Genomic DNA, 20,007 nt, shown 5'->3' on the forward strand with positions numbered 1-20,007 from the left:
ATGAGTTTTCATCTTTTTCCAAAAGATAATTTTATACGAAATGAATTAACTCTGCCTCCATGAGAAGCTTTAAAATTGCCTGGTATTATAAAAATATTACATATAATTTTAATTATTTATACCATAAGAGGATGATAATAATAATATTATTACCTTCTTATACTTAGTTTTAAAAACATTATATATGTTACCTTAAAATATATTATCGAAAATAAACATTAGTATGTTCCTTATACACGTGAGCCGACGCGTTTCTTACCTGACGCAAAATTCTAATGAGGGCAAAAACGCGTCTCCAAATTGGCTTAAATATGACTTTGTGGCTAGCCATTCTAACCGTTTAACCGACCGGCCGGAAATAGCTCCTTCCCAGAAGAATTTGGAGAGGGGAGTAGAAACCGAGTATCTTTTATTGAAGCGTCCATTGTAGAAAATTTTCCGCAAATCGGAAAAATAAAAAAATTAAACATTTTACTTTTTGAAGGTTTTAATTCTAGACTAGTCTAGAGGTTTAGTTTTACTTTTTGATTCGATAAAATGAGGCTAAAATGCGGCGAAATTTAAATTGGTGAACAATATTAGGCTAGTCATGGAATTAAACCTTTTTTTTTTATTTTTTCGCGAAAATACGGAACATTTTCCGAGCGGGAAACGTGTGGAACTTTTCACATTTTTTGATGTGGGATAATTAAAATTGAAAGGAATTTATATTATTATATTATATTAATTAATATATTATTATTCATAGTTTGCACCGAAGGGAGGGGCCTATGGTCTCCAAGGAAACTGGGAGCGCGATCAAAAATTCAAACCATTTCGCGCGTAGCTACTAAATAGGTAGCCATTTTGTTGGTAATCTCGTCAAAGCTACAAAACGTATTAGATTTATGCTTTAAAATTTTAAATGGGCCCTAAACAAAGCCAGATAAGATTTTAAGGCCGGGTTATTTAAATAAAATATCAAATTACGACAGAAATATCTACGAAAAGAAGTTAACAAAGCTTATCAAAGTTAGGCCTTTGCGGTCATCCTTTTTACAATTACCTTCACTATCGAATAAAATAAACAATTTTCGCTCTCCCTTGGAACTACTCGAACAATTTTTAACCAGGCAGATAACCATTTTTAACGTGAAAATAAATCCTTAATCATTTGAAAATAATTAAAATCCGCAAACAGACGATTGAAACTGTTAACCCTCCCGTTTTACTAAGAAATCTACACCTTCAAAATGGCGGCAAAGAACCTTTCATTCTTGCTCAAATTAAATATCTATTCTTGGTTCTTATATCTATACTTGGAACTGCGTCATTGATGACGTAGGGATGCAAACTATGTATATTTATTTTTATTATATTTATGTATTTATGGAAAATGTTTTGTACTTACTAGTTGCCCCGAGGTCTTTGTAACCGTCAAAATATTTTTAAACTTTTTCTTTCCAACGTATCAAGAATTTGACATTATTGTGTTAGTCTACTGTTATTCTTGGCCTTCCTGGTTGGCGATACTGGCCATCGCAAACAGGGAGTTTCGTGAAAGCTATTTTAGACCTATCTCTCTTTTCTTTAAAGAGTACCGTTCGCTCTCCCGTCGAAGGTGGCTGGCGTAATTGGAGCGAAGATCGGACTCGGGAAAATAGAATGAAACGTAATTTGCATACATAAGTTACCTAATTTTGACCTTTGACCTTTCGAGATCAAAGTATGTTATCTACGGGAATATACGTCTTGTTACGTTATCGGGCAATTATGAAAAGATATAGCTGGCATACCGAAGACGAAAAATTTTAAGCATACCGAAAATATAAATTTACACATGGTTTCTAATTTTAAAGGCAATTAAGTAATTAATTAAACTTAGCCCCATGGGCGGATACTTTTTATATTAGATTTTAAAATCCAGAGTCGTCGATTAAACAAACCGATAATATGCCCAAAGAAACGTTCTAACATCTTGTAAAAGGAGCTGATAATCATATTATGGAAAAGGTTGGTGGGGAAAGCTATGCCTCTTCCTCAAATAGCTACGCCCCTGGAGACAACCACCTACTATACCATAGCTGTGGTTTTACAGTACTACAATTTGTTATCCCATCAATAAAGAGTGATTATGCTGTTTCGAAATCAATTCCAGTTTCTCTTAATTAGTTTTATGTTTGCTCGTTTTTCCGTGCACATTTGGCTTTAAACTCATCTTCTTTAACCTTTTCTAACCATTCTTTTAAATCATTATGGTTTAGGTAGGCATCCTTTTTCTTTGGTCTAAAACTTACTAATCATTTAACCGACAACAATGGACCTATTTTGTCAAAATTTAACTTTGGAGAATACTTCAAGATTGAACGTGAACGGTCCATCTTCTCTACGAAACTACGTCGGAAATCGACTCCATTGACGCCAAGTTTGTCCAAGTTGAACTAAAATCTAACCGTGATTTTCCTATTCCCAGTATTCGCGACCGAAAACTATATCACTACGCTCCCTTTGGTTCGCCATTGAAACCTAACTAGGTAGCGGCTAAAGCAGACGCTATTAGTTTTTCCTCATTTTTATTCGTAAATTTAACTTTATAAATAATGATACTTGCATTTTAATATGATTTTTGCATCGTTTGCTTATATTTTGTTTAGTTTACTTAAGAAAAAAAGTTCTTATGACTTTTTAATTTGTCTGTAGCAGATGCTAGATCTTAGGCGCTATCTCGGAGAAGCTACCAACGTTACGCCAAATTTGGACCGAGAATATCATTTTTTTTTTCTGAAACGGCTCTTTTCCCCTATTTTTTCCGTTTTCTTTCCAATATTACCTTTTGTATTTTGGAAAGTTGAATAATTTCCGCATATGGAAGCACGGAGGTAAGCCGGACGAGGCTGCCGATTGTGATCAACGTTGCCAACATTCGAAAACAGGACAAAAATTTCGAAAATCCGCGGAATTCAAAGCAATATTTTTTTCGATTTTTAATACTTGGTAGTTCGGATATCTGTTATTAGTATCAAATCGATTTACGACATCGAAAATTATTAGAAAAAAACGGCGTCAGAACAAATTTTTCCCGCCAATTGGCGCTTCAATAAAACATTTTCAAGGAAATCGCTAAGAAGTAATATTTCCCAGAGCCAGGACCTGCAAGTTACTGTTTGCATAGTGCTTGTTGAATTAATGAAATTTTTTCACGTGTACGGTATGCAACAAGTGTTCCCTTTTAACCCGGTAGTTTTTTTTGACATGTTATGGCTTAAAAACACGACGTTCTGTTTACAGGTGAAAACTTTACATCATTTCAACAAGTACTATAGAAACAGTAACTTGCAGGTCTTGGCTCTTGGAAATATTACTTCTTGGCAATTTCCTTGAAGATATTTTATTGAAGCGTCTATTGAAATAAACTACGACGGAAACAAGCACTAACGACCTCACCCAGGCCCGTAGCCAGGATTTTTCAGTTGAGGGGGATTGAAAAATTCCTAAGGGGGCACGCTCATAGGCGTACTGAGGGTTTGTGTGACAAGGTTCAAAATGTGTATATGGCGCCTCCAATTAAAGTAAATTAGGAACAAGTATTCTTTACACACTACTTTAATTATATTGAAATATAAATGATTTAATCACGATGAATTTACTGGATTTAGAAGCCTCTAAATCGGCATCTCTTTTCCTTTTCCGATAATAATCGCCATTCGCTTTACGTTAAGACATTTTCTACTAAAACACTTTTACCGTTTGTTGTATTTTACCAAAACTTACGTGAAAGGCTTAGTTTTTTTTAATTACTAATATGTTAGTTCTGCTATAATTACCTTAATAATAAACGATAATCATGTAACAATAGCACTAATATAAACTTACTTTTCAATCGATTGCCCCAATTTGGGTTTTGTTTTGATTGTTTGTTACGAATTTTAAAAATATTAAGTAACAGAAACTGACACTTAATAGATGAGTACCTATAATTATCTGCTGAATTCTTGATAAAATTCTTTATAAAAGTAAGAGACTCCTTCTGTTAAAGTCTGTTAAACAACTAGTAATCTCCATAATGGCCTTTCGATATAGACTACATTCAAAATTGACGATTTGGACTAATTTCACAACAAACAAGTTGCTTTTCTCCATTCCTTCTTACGTCGTTGGTTCTGTTCTACCGAAAATTTAATATTATATACCGATTAAATTGCCAACGAGATCGAATAAAGATAAGTCCGTTCTTCGACAGTGTTTTTTTAAACTACGCGGGGGGAATAAAGTGAAATACGCCGCCATTAATAGTTGGATAACTTGGATACAACTGAATACACGACGACGACGACCATTAGCAGTTAGACTACAGTGCTACGGGAAATTAACCTTAGTTATTATAGTCAAATCAATATTTGTGTCAGATTACGTCCCATATTATTGTTTCTGCTACAGCTTAAATTTTCAACTTGGCGCACGTGGAAGGGAACTAATATAGTAAAGCGAGGTACACGAAAGTTAATAATATATTTTGTACAGTTTTACTGAACTAAATATTATATGTAAATATGACATATTTTATTGATTTTGTTTACTTTGAAATTTTTCTAGGGGCACAATAATATTTTTAGGGGGCACCGAGGTTTTTGAGGGGGCACCACGGGGTACTCTCAGATTTTTTGAGGGGGCACAAATTATTTTTGACGGGGCCTGGCCCCCTCAGGCCCCCTCGCTGGCTACGGGCCGGAAACTACGGAATATTTAGCGAGGCGCTCTCGCTTAGAATTATTTTCCTGAAGAAAAATTCAACTAATCAACGCATCTTCTGAATACAATATGTGGGTATTCCAATTATACTCCGTTAAGTTGCGATAACAGACTCTGAATTGTTAATTAAATACGATAATGGAAAAGAGATCAAAGACTCGTATAATATAGGGATTCGTTAAGGATGAAAAAATTAGCGAATAAGTAGATAAGTTCATTAAGAAAAGGGATAAAAAAGCTAAACCCTAAACAAATTTGAAGAAATTTAAAAACTTACAAATAGCTTTTACAAAGTTTTTAAATTTCTTCAAATTTGTTTAGGGTTTAGTTTTTTATCCCTTTTCTTAATGGATTTATCTACTTATTCGCTAATTTTTTCATCCTTTGCAATGCAGTCCATAGGTGGTTCCTTTTAACATTACATTAGGGATTCGTTGCCGACAACATACCCAACTATGTCAAAACTTTGCTTCGGTTTATTTACGAAACTAGTAGAAATCTAATGTTGATATTGATCAAAATAGGAAACCTTTTATTTCCCACATCTAAATGTTTTTTATGTCTAGGGGAAAACCATTTATCTTCAGGTTTCATAATTATTAAGATGGCATCTTATACATATATAGCCCTAAACTTTAATTACAAAACTAATTTTTTCCATTATTGTTGTACCTCCACAGGATCTTTTAAAATGGCAGTGATAGCTCCGGCTGACTGGCTTATTTCGACCAGAAAAGGGAAAACAAACCGCGCTGTTGGTTCTACGTCACAAGATGTCGCGTTATCTTTCTCAATCGTTTCTCACGTCTTCGTCAACTACGCGGCAGCTTGTGGCGTCAAGAGCGTGTTTCATACCACCAAGGAGGTTTTCCGAAAATAATCGACACGTCATAGATAACTCTCCGTTACGTAACGGACCGAGTGCTGTGGGTTTCAACAACTGAACGACAGGGCTTCCACCAATTGTTTACGGCTTACGTCTAATTGTTAAGTCCGACAGCATCGGACGCGATTCAAACCCAGGTCACCTGCATGGCAGGTGCGTGTTCAACCATTTAACCACCGTAGCTTATTACTCAGTAGATATATTCAGGAATACGAACCGATTGAATGTAAGCGAAAAGTAAGTTGAATAAAGAATACATTCTTGCTTGACAGGAATCGAATCCGGTTCTATTACACGATAGGCAACTGCCTTACGACTGAGCCACCACCACTTCGCCAATTTATAATAATTTCAGGAATAGGAGCGCATGTAGTATAATCGAAAAAGAAACTAAAATTTTCTAGATAAGATCGCAATGGATCGGCCGACAAACGAATTAGATTGATAGGATAGTGTTTTACAGCCTAGCCACTGCTACCTCGCTCGAGACCAGGAAATTTATAGGTAAAAGAACGAATTTAATATAAGCGAAAAATAAATCTTGGGTGGAAAATAATACATTCGTGACGCACGGGAACCACACTCTGTTCTATTGCAGATGTTGTAGCGATTTCCCCGGCTACCCCTAAACCGAACCCAGAGGCTACCAGCCCAAGGGAGAACGCTGGACAAATACTGATTAAATTAAGCAATAAGGATCTCGAAGGGTTAGATAATTAATAAAGTTTTAATGAACTAACAATGAAGTTAACGTACAAACTATAAAATAGTATGCCTAACACAATGAACTAAGGAACGAGTAAGGTATGGCCTAAAACTATACAACGTTTAACCTACGGTTACGTAACCAACTACTTCACCCAGTGCACTGAAGCTAAGTAATCGGGGTTATGCCACCGAATTAAAAGTTCTTATTTCTTCTAAACGAAATACCACCCACCGCACCTATCTAACGCCACTTAGCGGCACGAAGACTTGGCTGATGCGAGTGGGATGATTATTTAATAGTACTTATCTCATTGATGAGGTTGCGTTGGTCTTGGTCTCCTTAAGGAGCTGATGGTGGTGGCCGGGAGTCCGAACGTCCTTACGGCATGGTGGAACGAGGCACGGACACCGTCACTGTCGCGCTGCAAAAACTCGAACGAACATTCCAACGCGTTGTATTCGGGAGTTTCACAATTCCCGCACTTTGTTTCTTTTTTGTTTGGTCACAAGCAAGGTTTTATCGAGGAGCTCGGGCCAGCTTGGCACTGAGAGCGAAAAACTACTCCTTTATACGTCCTTCACTCTTATTTATAACCTTCTTCGGGTCGCTCCTCGAGCCACCCACCAGTCCACCTGGCGCATTCGCGTCACTGGTATGTCGTGGGAAAACCACACTCGAAAGTAGAACACGTGTTGGAAAGTTTTTGAACATTCCAGAACTCTTAAATACAAAATAACTACCAATATACAAAGCGTTTGACCCTCGAGATCCCTATTGAAATATATATACAATGGGGGTTAGCGAAATGGTCTATTCCCCCAGCAAGCTGGTGCAAGGGCGTATTTAAGGGGGGGGGGGTTGGGGGTCCACCCCCCCCCGAAATGCTGATGACCGGGGGGGGTGCCTAATAAATATCAGTGAAACTTACGTCAGCACCCCCCCCTTGAAATTTTCCCTCAAAACCCCCCCAGAAATAAAATCCAGGATACGCCCTTGGGCTGGTGCCACTAACATTCGGAGGGAAACAATTTGGCCTAGCCCCATAACATATACCAACTTACAATATTAAAATAAGTTGACTTAATAATTCGTCACAATGTTTTCGAAAAAGCTTCCATAAAACTGAATCTAGTAGACGATGCATGTACTTAAAGTGTTGGTTGCACGAAATTTTAGCTCTGGCTAATTAATGATTCATTAGAAAGAGCAAACAGTTTACAGCAAGTACAGAAAATTTCATCAAAATCGGTTAAGTGGTCTTTGAATTATTATAAAAAGAAGTCGAAATGGTGGAAATTGAGTTTTTCGGCGAATTTCCAGACTTCTAAAATTCTTCTCGGCACCCATGACGTCAGAAAATGCGAAGCGTATCATTGGCTAATTGTCTGTAATACATTTCTTTACATCTGGGATTAAAAGCGGGTTGATTTAACACCCAGGAAAAAGTCCTACGAAGTAGTAATTGAAATAGGCATACACAAGCCTACGTATAGTGAGTTGCAGGCTAAGAAAGACAAAATATATAGTACAGTTGGCGCAAGGATACCTCAGATCATTTCCGGCCAGTCGACCGCGCGTAATTTAAATTTGACCACTTTACGGTCAATTTCAAATTTCGTGAGTTTCATCGTTTTTTCGCGCCATCTAGGAACCGAAATTGGAATCTATTTTTTAATTTCATGTTGTCACGAATTTAATTACTGAATACAGCTAAAGAAGGTTCGATAATTGAAGCTCCAAATATTTTAAATAGCCCAAGAGGTTACTATAAAAAGCATGATAAAGGTTTATTGTTAACAAGTAAAGATAAAAATATAATTTTAAACGTCTATAGCTCATTAAGACAACGTTACCCCCAAGAAAGCGTGGTAACTATTTTAAAAGAAACTGCTGATTTAACTGGTAAGACGTAGAAATAAATTTACAAAAATAAATAATTATACATACTATTTTAAATTTAAGAATGGTAGGAATGCCTTATCTTTTAAATTTGCTCGCCACCACAATTATGAAATTAAAAAATAAAGATTCCAATTTCGGTCTCTAGATGGCGCTAAAAGACGACAAAAAGAGCAAAATTCGAATTTGACCGTAAAATGGCAAAATTCAAATTTCGCGCGGTGGAATGACCGGAAACGATCTGAGGCATCCTTGCGCCGATTGTACTATATATTTTGTCTTTCTTAGCCTGCAACTCACTATAGTAGAAAAACGATATGAAACCGAAGGCTCCTTGTAAATTCATCTTAAAACGTCGGGTCGCGCGCGCCGCGTAGCGCACGTAAAAAAAGTATTTTTTATTTCGATAATAATCCTAATATTATGATTAAAAACCTCTGGTTTGAAAACTTCTATAAGTAAACAGAATCCCTCCACTTCAGTTCCTTCTATTTTAGGAATAAAACTACACCTTTGATTTGCCCCAAATTGCTCGTGCTACGGAGGAGAGAAATTCGCCGAAAATTTCAGGATTTTGGGGAGCGAAAAAGGTCAGCTTCGGACTCAAAGTTAATACACTTAAAGGCTTGGAAATTTGTTTCGACAATGACATTTTTGGAAAGAGAACGTCCTGGGCTTCAAAACAAGCCCGCATTCATTCGATTTTATTACTATCGATTTTTCGTGCAACCAACACTTTAAATAGTACCCGAGATAATTTGCCTCTTGATGAACTCGAGAAGAGGTACATTTTGGGTTTTCTTTCTTGTGTTACAAATTCCGCACTCATTTCATTTTAAATAAACCAGCACTTAAGGTGTTGGTTGCACGAAATTTTAGCTCTGGCTAATTAATGATTCATTAGAAAGAGCAAACATTTTATAGCAAGTACAGAAAGTTTCATCAAAATCGGTTAAGTGGTCTTTGAATTATTATAAAAAGAAGTCGAAATGGTGGAAATCTAGTTTTCCGGCGAATTTCCAGACTTCTAAAATTCTTCTCGGCACCCATGACGTCAGAAAATGCGAAGCGTATCATTGGCTAATTGTCTGTAATACATTTCTTTACATCTGGGATTAAAAGCGGGTTGATTTAACACCAAGGAAAAAGTCCTACGCAGTAGTAATTGAAATAGGCATACACAAGCCTACGTAGTAGAAAAACGATATGAAACCGAAGGCTCCTTGTAAATTCATCTTAAAACGTCGGATTGCGTGCGCCGCGTAGCGCGCGCGTAAATTTTATTTTATTTCGATAATAAGCCTAATATTATGATTAAAAACCTCTGGTTTGAAAACTTCAACAAGTAAACAGAATCCCTCCACTTCAGTTCCTTCTATTTTAAGAATAAAATTACAGCTTTGATTTGCCCCAAATTGCTCGTGCTACGGAGGAGATAAATTCGCCGAAAATTTCAGGATTTTGGGGAGCGAAAAAGGTCAGTTTCGAACTCAAAGTTAATACACTTAGGCTTCGAAATTTGTTGAGACAATGACATTTTTGGAAAGAGAACGTCCTGGGCTTCAAAACAAGCCCGCATTCATTCGTTTTTATTACTATCGATTTTTCGTGCAACCAACACTTTAAGTTCCGTAGCAGAGGCTTGTTTAGTAACGTAAAATTATTTGCACTGGATAGCGGTATCGCCATCTATTACTGAATAATAATTTTTTAAACTTATTTTCTAGAGCTTGATTATAATTCAAATTAATATAAAAACAATTCATAGATATTTCCTGAAAGAACGATCCTATAATATTTGTAGATTAGCAAATGAACCGTTTTAAGTTAGATCTAATCGTAAGTTAAATCTCTAAACCTCAGTCCTCAAATTGGGAATTTTCTCCCATAGCGTGACGATCTTTTTGTTTTGTAAAATTTTCGGTTAGTAATTTTTATTCGTAGTTCCTATGTTGGTAATTTGGCGTTAGTGGTAAAGCAATAAATACCAACAATCCTCAATTTGTATATTTCTAATTTAACAATTGTAATAAAAAACTAAATATATTACTACGGGTCTAAATCTTTCACTCTCATATTCCCTGCTATAATATTCAATTTATGGCACGTTTAATCCCTCGGGCATGTTTAACTTCGGGAGACGCTCTGATATCCATTTAAGCTATTCATTTATTGACTAAGGCTTAATTAACATCGAGCTTGTGTATTGCAGCCCGCGGCCATCAAAAGGGACGGTAGTCCCTATGCAAGGTCCGGGTTAGGGCTCGGCGATCGGGTAATGGTTATCCACTAGCAAATACACTCCATTGCGGATTGATTTATTATTTAATAGCACACTTCAGTATGGATAAATTTACCAATTTTATCCATTAAAGTTTTTTCGTTAAAGAAATTTTCCTTTTTTATTTGCTACTATTGTGGTGTTTGAACAAAACAAAATTGGGAATTATTACTGTTTAATTATCAAGAAAAACGAACCTCCTTCCTATCCAACTTTAACCATTAGGGGTTATTTAATCCTAGTCAAAAAATTCGATCGTCTTTAGAGTCATGTTTTATATCAAATATTAATTTCAACTATAAAAAACTTTCTTATCAGACATAAGCGGTGGAGCTAGCTCTTATATATTCTTAACGGAAGAAATCAAATAAATCACCGCTGACGAGCTTTTAAAATAAACACGGGAAAGAGTCGACAATTTAACCGTAATTATCCAATCATTCGAGTGATGTGTTACGGTTAACACGCTAGCAGAAAAAAATAAAAATTATTTCTGTTTAATTATCGGATAACAAACGAACTTTACTCCCTAACAAATATTACCAATAGAGTTTTTTATGTTACTCAAATAATTCGATGGTTTTGTAAAATAATAATTTCTGGGATAATACAATTCGTTTTAGACATAATCGGTTTCAGAGGTTTAAAGCGGGTAATTAAACACTTTTGCACTTAAGTAATCACGGGGAAAACTATTCTTTCGGACGAAGCGTTACGTTGTATAAAGATAGCGGTATTTTCCTCGTATAAATATAATGGCGGAAGGTGCAAGTGACTTACCGGAATCGGAAACCGTCAATAAGAGAAGAATTTACCGAAGCGTTGTGTGGCAACATTTTCAAGTTAACGAAAACATGGCTATTTGCAAATATTGCGAAACGTATGTAATCCTTATTTTATTTATGTTACGGGTTTTAAAATGGGGTAGCTCAGCGCAAAAGTCATCCCAACTTGCAATGTGGCCTCAAAAATCTATTTTCGTGTCTTCTTTGAGGATCCGATGAGAAATGCTGGGTGGACTACATAGTTTTAGAAGGGGCAGTTGCCCACGAAATTTTCGTTCAACGAATCGGACCGTGTTGTTTCCGATGTTAATGCGCTCGTTGAGTCGAGTAAGATCATCGACAGGTCCAACGGACAAACCGTTTCCGAGTTATGAATGATTTGGTACAGAATTACGTGTTTATTTTCTATTATGAAAAAATCCCACAATGGTAAATTTAGCAATCGGGTCGATTTGGGCATCGTTTCTGTAGTATATTCTACCGCCCAGTCAAATGTAAGCCACCCCGGGGCGCTAGGGATAAAAGGTTTGGATCTAGTACCAAACGTACACTCACAAGAGAGCCGTACCTAGCAGAAATGGCGCCCTGGGCAAAAAACCAAAAAGGCGCCCCCAGATCTTTTACGTAAAATTTTAGATTGTTTCATTTTGGATAATAGCGAGGGGCTGAACACTCCGGGTAATCGGTGTACAGAGCCGTACCTTTGTCTGTACTAATGGGATTACGCGTAATCTTTGAAGTCCCTGCCTTTGGCAGTGCTAATCTAAGCGTAATCCGGTGTAAGACTTTCTAAGAGTGGTTAGCCCCTCGGATAATACCAATACAGATGTATTTATATTGGTTTTACTGTTTTCGAGTTTTAGTGAAATATTTAATTTTAAGTAAACTTTTTCAATATTAATTTAAAGTGAAAATCTTGGATTTTGCGCCCCTAAACCTTTGGTACCCTGGGCCGCTGCCCCGCTCGCCCTACCCAAGGTACGGTGCTGACTCACAAACGTGGTTTGTTATAACTATTAAACGATTCATCGTACAGACTCGCGGTTGGTCTCATTCCCCCGCCCCCCCCCCTCTTGCCCCTTATGTCAGAACTGATGTAGTCGAGTAAATATAAATCATTTTTCCCACATTTTAAGTTAATTTAATTTCAATTACATACAAAATTGGGTCTTTCTTATGCGGCACTATCAGTTATTCATGTTTTTTGGGAACATAGTGGCTCCTTATGTCAGAACTGATGTAGTCGAGTAAATATAAATCATTTTTCCCACATTTTAAGTTAATTTAATTTCAATTACATACAAAATTGGGTCTTTCTTATGCGGCACTATCAGTTATTCATGTTTTTTGGGAACATAGTGGCTCCTTATGTCAGAACTGATGTAGTCGAGTAAATATAAATCATTTTTCCCATAGTGTAAGTTAATTTCAATATCAATTACATATAAAATTGGGTCTTTCTTATGCGGCACTTTCAGTTATTCATGTTTTATGGGAACAATAGTGGCTCCTTATGTAAGAACTGATGTAGTCGAGTAAATATAAATCATTTTTCCCACAGTGTAAGTTAATTTCAATTCAAATACATCAAAAATTGGGTCTTTCTTATGCGGTACTTTATAGTAAATATTATGTACCAAATAGGTTTTGACTACTCTGTATTTTGGAGCCATCAGTTTTCGTTATGTATAAAATTTCAAAAAGAACGAAGAGAAGAAATATTTCTAATGCTGTTCAAGAACATTTACTTGATACACACAGAAATGTGGCTTATGATGAAAAGGAAGTTGCTGTTTTGAACTTTGAAAAAGATGTGGATAGACAATACATTGATCCAGATGATAATGATTTAATTAAAGATAGTCACTACATTGATCTCGTCGATAATGATTTAATTCAAGAAGATGGAGAAATTGAAACTTCTTCATTTACGGACTCAGCGAACAGTGGAGATGATGTTAAAGATAATTTTGAATATTTTTCTAATGGAAGTGAAAGTCAGTGGAGTTCTACCTCGTGTGGCGAAGCAGAAAATGATGAAAAGTTACAAAGCTATTTAAGAGAATGGGTCTTAACCTTCGGAATTAGTCACGCAGCTTTAAATGGGCTTTTGAAAATATTAAAGCCATTTCATAGTACACTTCCTTTGGATTCAAGGACTATTCTGGATATAAATAGTCAAAAAGCTCTTATTCTTGATAATCTTCAAAATGGGGTTTACTACCATATAGGTCTAGCAGAGGGTTTACAAAGAAAACTTAAATCAGGATTAGAAAACAATACGAAATCATTGACTCTTATCTTTAATATAGATGGGATACCAATTTTCAAAAGTTCAAATGGCCAGTTTTGGCCTATCTTATGCCGCTGTTTAGATACTAAAGATAAATATCCTTTCGTAGTAGGGTTGTTTTATGGCAATGGCAAGCCAAAGCCTTTAGAAAACTATTTAAATAAGTTCGTTTCTGAAATGCAGAAACTGTATACTGATGGACTAGTGTTCAACGAAGTTATGTTTAATTTAAATTCCGTTCTTTTTGTTTGCGACGCTCCTGCGAAGGCATATTTAAAATGCATTAAAAATCACAATGGATATCATGGTTGCGATTATTGCGAACAAAAAGGTTCATATATGGACAAAGTAATATTTAATGAAATGAACGCTGTTTTAAGAACAGATGAACGATTTAGAAACCAATCTCAAATACAACATCATAGTCCGGAAGGCAGATCTCCCTTATTACAGTTACCAATTGACATGATAGCAGCTTTTCCAATTGATTATATGCATTTAGTCTGTTTGGGATGCACTCGTCGGATATTAGTCAGCTTAATGAAACCGAAATCAAAAGTGAAACAGAAGTCAATTATTATTGAACAACTGTCAGCCAAGCTTTTAAAAGTCTCTAAGCATACTCCTGTTGAATTTTCACGGAAACCTCGAAGTTTATCAGAAATTGATCGATGGAAAGCCACGGAGTTTAGACAGTTCATATTGTACACAGGATTTTTTATATTTCGAGGCATATTACCAGATAACCTAGTGGACCATTTTCAGTTATTGCACACGGCAATTTACATACTCTGTGGACATAATCCAGAAACAGAGCAAATAAACTACTCAGAGGAACTTCTCCGATCATTTGTCTCTTATGCAAAAAACATATATGGTAAAGGAATATATGTTTATAATATCCATAACCTAATTCATTTGGCTGGACATGCACGAATTTATGGAAGTTTAGAAAACTTTTCAGCTTTTGCTTTTGAATCGTATCTTGGACAACTGAAAAAACTTGTCCGTAGCCCCACTAAACCTCTGCAACAAGTTGTTAATCGACTAACTGAAATAAACAAAATAGATTCAACTGCTGAACTAAATACTAATATAAATAATATGGTAGTAAAATATGAACACAATAATGGACCACAATTACCAAACTGTGAAGGAGCCCAATTTAAGAAACTAATATTTAAGGGTTTCACTTTCACAAGTCATATTGGAGATAACTGTTGTAGTTTCCAAGATGGAAAGATACTAGAGATACACAACATTATTAAGAAAAATACAATTATATATATAATTGGAAAATACTATAAAACCACCACAGATGCATACAAATATCCGTTTTCTTCTTCAAAATTGGGAATAAAAAAAGTGTCGAATCTATCATCGCTAAAATCATGGCCTGCTTCACAAATATTTAAAAAATGTTACTTTATGACTGACACCATAACTTCAGGGATTGCAGTTCCACTACTTCATATTAACTAAGAGTGGAGGTTAGTAAATCACTTGCTACTGCTAATGTGATAATAATTAAACGGAATTTTTTATTTGAGTAATTCACGATATCTGATAACTAAAGATTTAACTTCCCTTTAATTTGGAATTTTGCTTGCTATGCTTTCTTGTCTTTGATAATTTCTAAGATTTTGCTGTTGCTAATTAATTTGAAAGTTGTAAATTTTTAAGTTTTACCTAATTGCTTTTACTATTTTTAGGACTGGTTATTTAGAAAATGTTTATGGTTGTGGAGTTTGTTGAAAAAACGTCCAGTGGTGATATCGAAAATTTAACTTCCCTTTAATTTGGAATTTTGCTTGCTATGCTTTCTTGTCTTTGATAATTTTTAAAATTTTGCTGTTGCTAATTAATTTGAAAGTTGTAAATTTTGAAGTTTTACCTAATTGCTTTTACTATTTTTAGGACTGGTTATTTAGAAAATGTTTATGGTTGTGGAGTTTGTTGAAAAAACGTCCAGTGGTGATATCGAATGCGGTATTATCAACAAAAAATGGCTTGATGCAAGTCGAAAAAAGTGTTTCTGGCCTCCATATCGCTCTGCAGATAGACAAGTGAAAGCTATTCTCAATTCTGAAAGCCCGACTGATAAGTGGAACAAGTTTGGCGTTAGCAGAGTTTTTTATTCAACCGGTATGATATATCAATATGTTTTCGAATTGGAATTAAAATAAAATAATTTTTTAATGTTTTATACTAGATGATTATAAAACTGCCGAGAAAAAAGCCCAACAAAGCGAGACAATTTCTGATGTAGCTACGGACTGTGGAGATTCTGAAACGAATATTGGTATCTCAAATAAAAGGAAAAGGAAGAGTGGAGCTATTCACTCAATTTCTAAAGAAAAAAGCAATTTTTTCAATGTTAGCAGTGATGATGAAGGTACAATTTTTTTTAATTTATTTATAGTATATAGTTAATTGTATTTTTATTTGCTTTTACAATACATTAGCAAATCAACGACAGCAATTGAAAGATTTACATCTGCCAAGCATCGGAAGTTTTCCATCTAGCAATAACAACTCAACATTACCTCTTTCTGCCTCAAGTGTGTACACAATTTTTTTTAAATATATCAATTGAAATTTAATTTTGCTATTTCTTATTTCAGTGGAGTTTGAATCGACTATAAATCAATCAGTTACAGATTTAAATCTTCAGGCTGAAAATAGTAGTAATCTCAATGGTCATAAGGTCATTGGCAAACAGTCAAAAGGCACGCCATCAAAGATAGCTGTTTCAAAGAATCATCTAAATGGAGACGATGTTTGCCCCGCTAATAGTTCAGTTGAAATGAATTGCACTCAACAATCAACAATTTTCCCATCTCCAAAAGAGTCCCGTAACGTGACGACGGCCAGTTTTAGTGGATATAAATCTACAATCAACTGTAAGTAAAAGCTCTATCATGTTTATCGCATTATATAACCAAATTAAAATGAAAAAAAATATTTCAGGTGAACCAAGTCTTCTTGATATCGTTCGAAGCATACAATCCTTCCAAGAAAAACTTATGCGAGAAGTTCAAGAAATTAAAACTCAAACTATGGCAAATGCAAGAATGCTCAATAAGCTTGTAGTTGAAAATGATCCAAAACATTCTAAGCTGGACGTTGATAATCTTAATTTACCTGTAGATTGTCAGTCTTCCATGGATAACTTGGAAGAGTTTCTTATGGATAAGAAAAACCAAATTATATTGGTTAGTACCTTTAATTGAACTTTTCAAGTAAAGCAAATGTATATAAAATTATTGTTTTTGTAGATTTCATTTCTAGGAGGGTTAGGCGGAAAAAACTTAGGAGATGGCACAAGGAGAATTTTATCAACCATATTGAGTGACAAATTAGCCCAAAATTACAATTGGGCAGGACACGGAAAGATGTCGTTTAAGTCCTTAATGACGAAAGATATGATTATAAGCAAGTGCTTACACTCATTTGAATTTTAAAAACCATTCATTAAAACATAACATATTTAAGGTGCTGTAAGAGTAAACAACTGCTTCAGGAAAGCACAGGAATCGGAAATTGAAGAAATAATAAAAGAATGGTTAAAACATGCTTATACACGAATAACCAAAAAAGGAAAGGCCAAAGGAAAAACCAATAAAGAAAGCAGTACGGTTGACCATAACAAAGATAATTCAACTAGCAACATTTAAATGAGCAACTAATCACATAAATATAATTTGTATGTTTATTTTCAATACAAATTTGTTAAAACCGAATAAAATTTTCCAAACGAATTGAGATTTAGTTGTTTAATTGCTCCTATTTTATCAAAGTAGTTTCGAATACACGTAATTTTTGGGGGTTTGGTAAGTGTAGGAATGATGTTCGGATACGTGCTATATTGGTATTTATACACGTGTATATTTGGTGGTGTATCACGTGTATATTTGGTTTTGTATCACGTGTAATAGGGGTGGAATTAACGGGCATTTATTGTTTATACCTAGGTAAAAGAAACGTGGTTAGAGACGTTACTATTTTGTAGTTGAACACGTGTTTTCTTTGTTTTCAAACACGTGAAAGAAACGTGGTCAGGATGTGTGTGGAAACGTAATGCACGCGGCCAAAGTTTACGTGCCAAACACGTTAACTGTCTACGTTAATTGTTCGTCTTTTAAACTCGTTGTAAACACGTGTTTTTGCTACCTGGGATCGGATCCTCTAAGTAGACACCAAAATGAAATTTGTAGTCCAAATTGCAAGTTGGGACGAATTTTGCCGCTGGGGAGTGGAGACTCTGGAGAGAAATTTTTGGGTCTCGTTTACCGTACTATAAGGTTATTTATTTAACGACCATTATGCCTTTTGTAGGGTTTTTTTCCGTATTACCATCTTACTACGTATAATAATCCGGTCAATGGTTAAGACCTAAGAAGTCGCAATATTCCTTAGGCCTGTTGTGGTGACCCGGGTCGGCGCCGGGAGAGTTTTAGGTGTAGACTATTTAGTAATGTCCCTCAATTTATACCAAAAGATCCTCTCGGGGCCCCTTGAATTGAAAACAAACAAATCCTTTAGCCTGTCTCGCCTACCCTTAACAGGGCCGTACCGAAAGGGTTCGAATTGATTCTTTAGACCATATTAACTCGTTGAGACCCATTGAATAGGCCATACAAGTTTCGCTTTTGAAATCAGCCAAATTAAAAACCCACAAATAAGTGCTCGCATCCTTGCGTTCACTGTAACCGACATTAAAATGTCCATAGTTGACTTAGGCTTGTAGTGGTGACGTGGGTATTAGCCTAGCTGATTTTACATATCAAATCTATTACTGATAATAAGTTGCTTCGATGCGAAGGTCCGAATTTATTTTAATTTAATGTTGAATTTTAATCCTAAGTAATCGAGCTGAGTACTAAACAAGAAATAAGATATCGATAGATACCTTTATGATAGTCTTATGATAGTCCATATATCATAATGTATTGTAATTAGGGGAAGATACAAGATTCAAGGTCACCCAAAACATCCGGGAACCAGCAATTTAAAGTATCACCTTGAAACTAAACACCCAGAGGTGATTACTAATGCTAAGGTAACGGTAAGTGAATAAGTAACAAAGGTCGGCTGTCCCATGGCGAAGTGAAATACCCAACACTAGGTTCATTTTGAGATTTGGTTATATTTTTGTAGATTTTGAAGTTTGTAATTATCGTTCTAATTAACTTTTAGGTCCTTTATTTTCCTGGCTGTGACTGACAACCTATGTAATCGAAATCTTATCATTTTTTTAATTGTTGGATATTTTATTGTGCCATGGGACAGCCGAGGTGTTTTGATAGAAAGGTTCCTAAATAACTAAACGTTCTTTAAACAGCAAAGCCTGTCTCTCGTAGAACAGGCCAACGACTGCTTAAGGCGTTGGGTGGCGGAAACCGATCAGCCATTCACAGTTGTGGAAAACCCTAAATTCCAAGCCGTTCTACGCGCTATGAATCAAACAGACTGTACTATAGCCGAAAGCGTTCCACAATCTGCCAAAGTTTTGAAAACTAGCCTTTTGAGTTGCTACGAAACTGAAGCTCAGAAAGTGTTAGAAATTTGCAATGTAGGTTGAAATATTGTTTGGGGCAGTTCACAAATTGCAAAAAGCAATGGAGGGGGTTTGTGTAAGTGTTATTAAGAGTTGAGGGAAGGGTCGTTAACGACAAAACTTATTTTTAAAACGGAATCTAAATTTTTAATTATATAATTATATTATTTAAACTCACATTCGCTAATTAGAGTTGGCGTCAATAATGGGTTCGCAGAGCCTGGGGCGCGGACGGGTCCCCGAAGATTAAGGGCAGCTCGGGCAGCTCGAAATATTGACCTTATGATTAGAAAGGGTTACAAAACAGCTACCACGGCCGAGTTACAAGAGCCTTAGTTACCTAATTGTGAACAGTCCCTTTACACTTGTTAGTATTTCGCAACAATGTTTAATAATCAATCATAAATTGCTTAGTCTATTCCCGGGCAAGTTTCAATTACTATTGACGGGTGGACGTCGAATAATAGAATACCATTTTTGGGTGTCACTGGGCACTGGATCGACGAAAGTTGGGAGCTAAAAAACATGCTTATGGGCTTTATTCACTTCCCAGTGCGTCACACTGGAAAACATATTTGTGATTCTTTTACGTCGTTAGCACAAAAGTTTGACTTAAAGGTTGGTATTTATAATTCGAAAAGGTAAATGATTTTAACTATTTTAATAACCAAAATTATCAGGTTTTAGCTGTAACTATGGACAACGCCTCCAATAATGAAACATTTAGTCAGGAGTTAGAACAAACGAGTAGGGAGAACGGAACACGGTACAGTTCCCAAACTCGTATCCGTTGTTTTGCACACGTGTTGAACTTGGTGGTGCAAGAATTACTAAAACGCCTCAAGTCGCAACCGAAACATGACACA

At 35.7% G+C, this 20,007-nt stretch overlaps 2 protein-coding genes across 2 annotated transcripts; both read left to right on the forward strand.

The window, feature by feature from the left end:
- The first annotated feature begins 12,897 nt into the window (after window positions 1-12,897).
- LOC149932420 (uncharacterized) lies at window positions 12,898-15,375 on the forward strand. Its single transcript, XM_090155561.1, has 2 exons — window positions 12,898-15,071; window positions 15,294-15,375. The coding sequence occupies exon 1, from the start codon at window positions 12,973-12,975 to the stop codon at window positions 15,061-15,063; it is 2,091 nt and encodes a 696-aa protein (XP_090011687.1). The 5' UTR covers window positions 12,898-12,972; the 3' UTR covers window positions 15,064-15,071; window positions 15,294-15,375.
- Window positions 15,376-15,493: 118 nt separating this feature from the next.
- Window positions 15,494-17,340, forward strand: LOC149932421 (uncharacterized). Its single transcript, XM_090155562.1, has 7 exons — window positions 15,494-15,726; window positions 15,794-15,976; window positions 16,047-16,142; window positions 16,206-16,484; window positions 16,552-16,796; window positions 16,860-17,016; window positions 17,077-17,340. Exons 1-7 carry the CDS (start codon window positions 15,516-15,518, stop codon window positions 17,256-17,258), a joined length of 1,353 nt encoding a protein of 450 aa, XP_090011688.1. The 5' UTR covers window positions 15,494-15,515; the 3' UTR covers window positions 17,259-17,340.
- The last annotated feature ends 2,667 nt before the right edge of the window (window positions 17,341-20,007 follow it).

The sequence above is a fragment of the Leiobunum rupestre genome, chromosome 8 (assembly GCF_980474605.1).
Source record: "Leiobunum rupestre chromosome 8, qqLeiRupe1.1.hap1, whole genome shotgun sequence".
Lineage (NCBI taxonomy): Eukaryota > Metazoa > Arthropoda > Arachnida > Opiliones > Sclerosomatidae > Leiobunum > Leiobunum rupestre.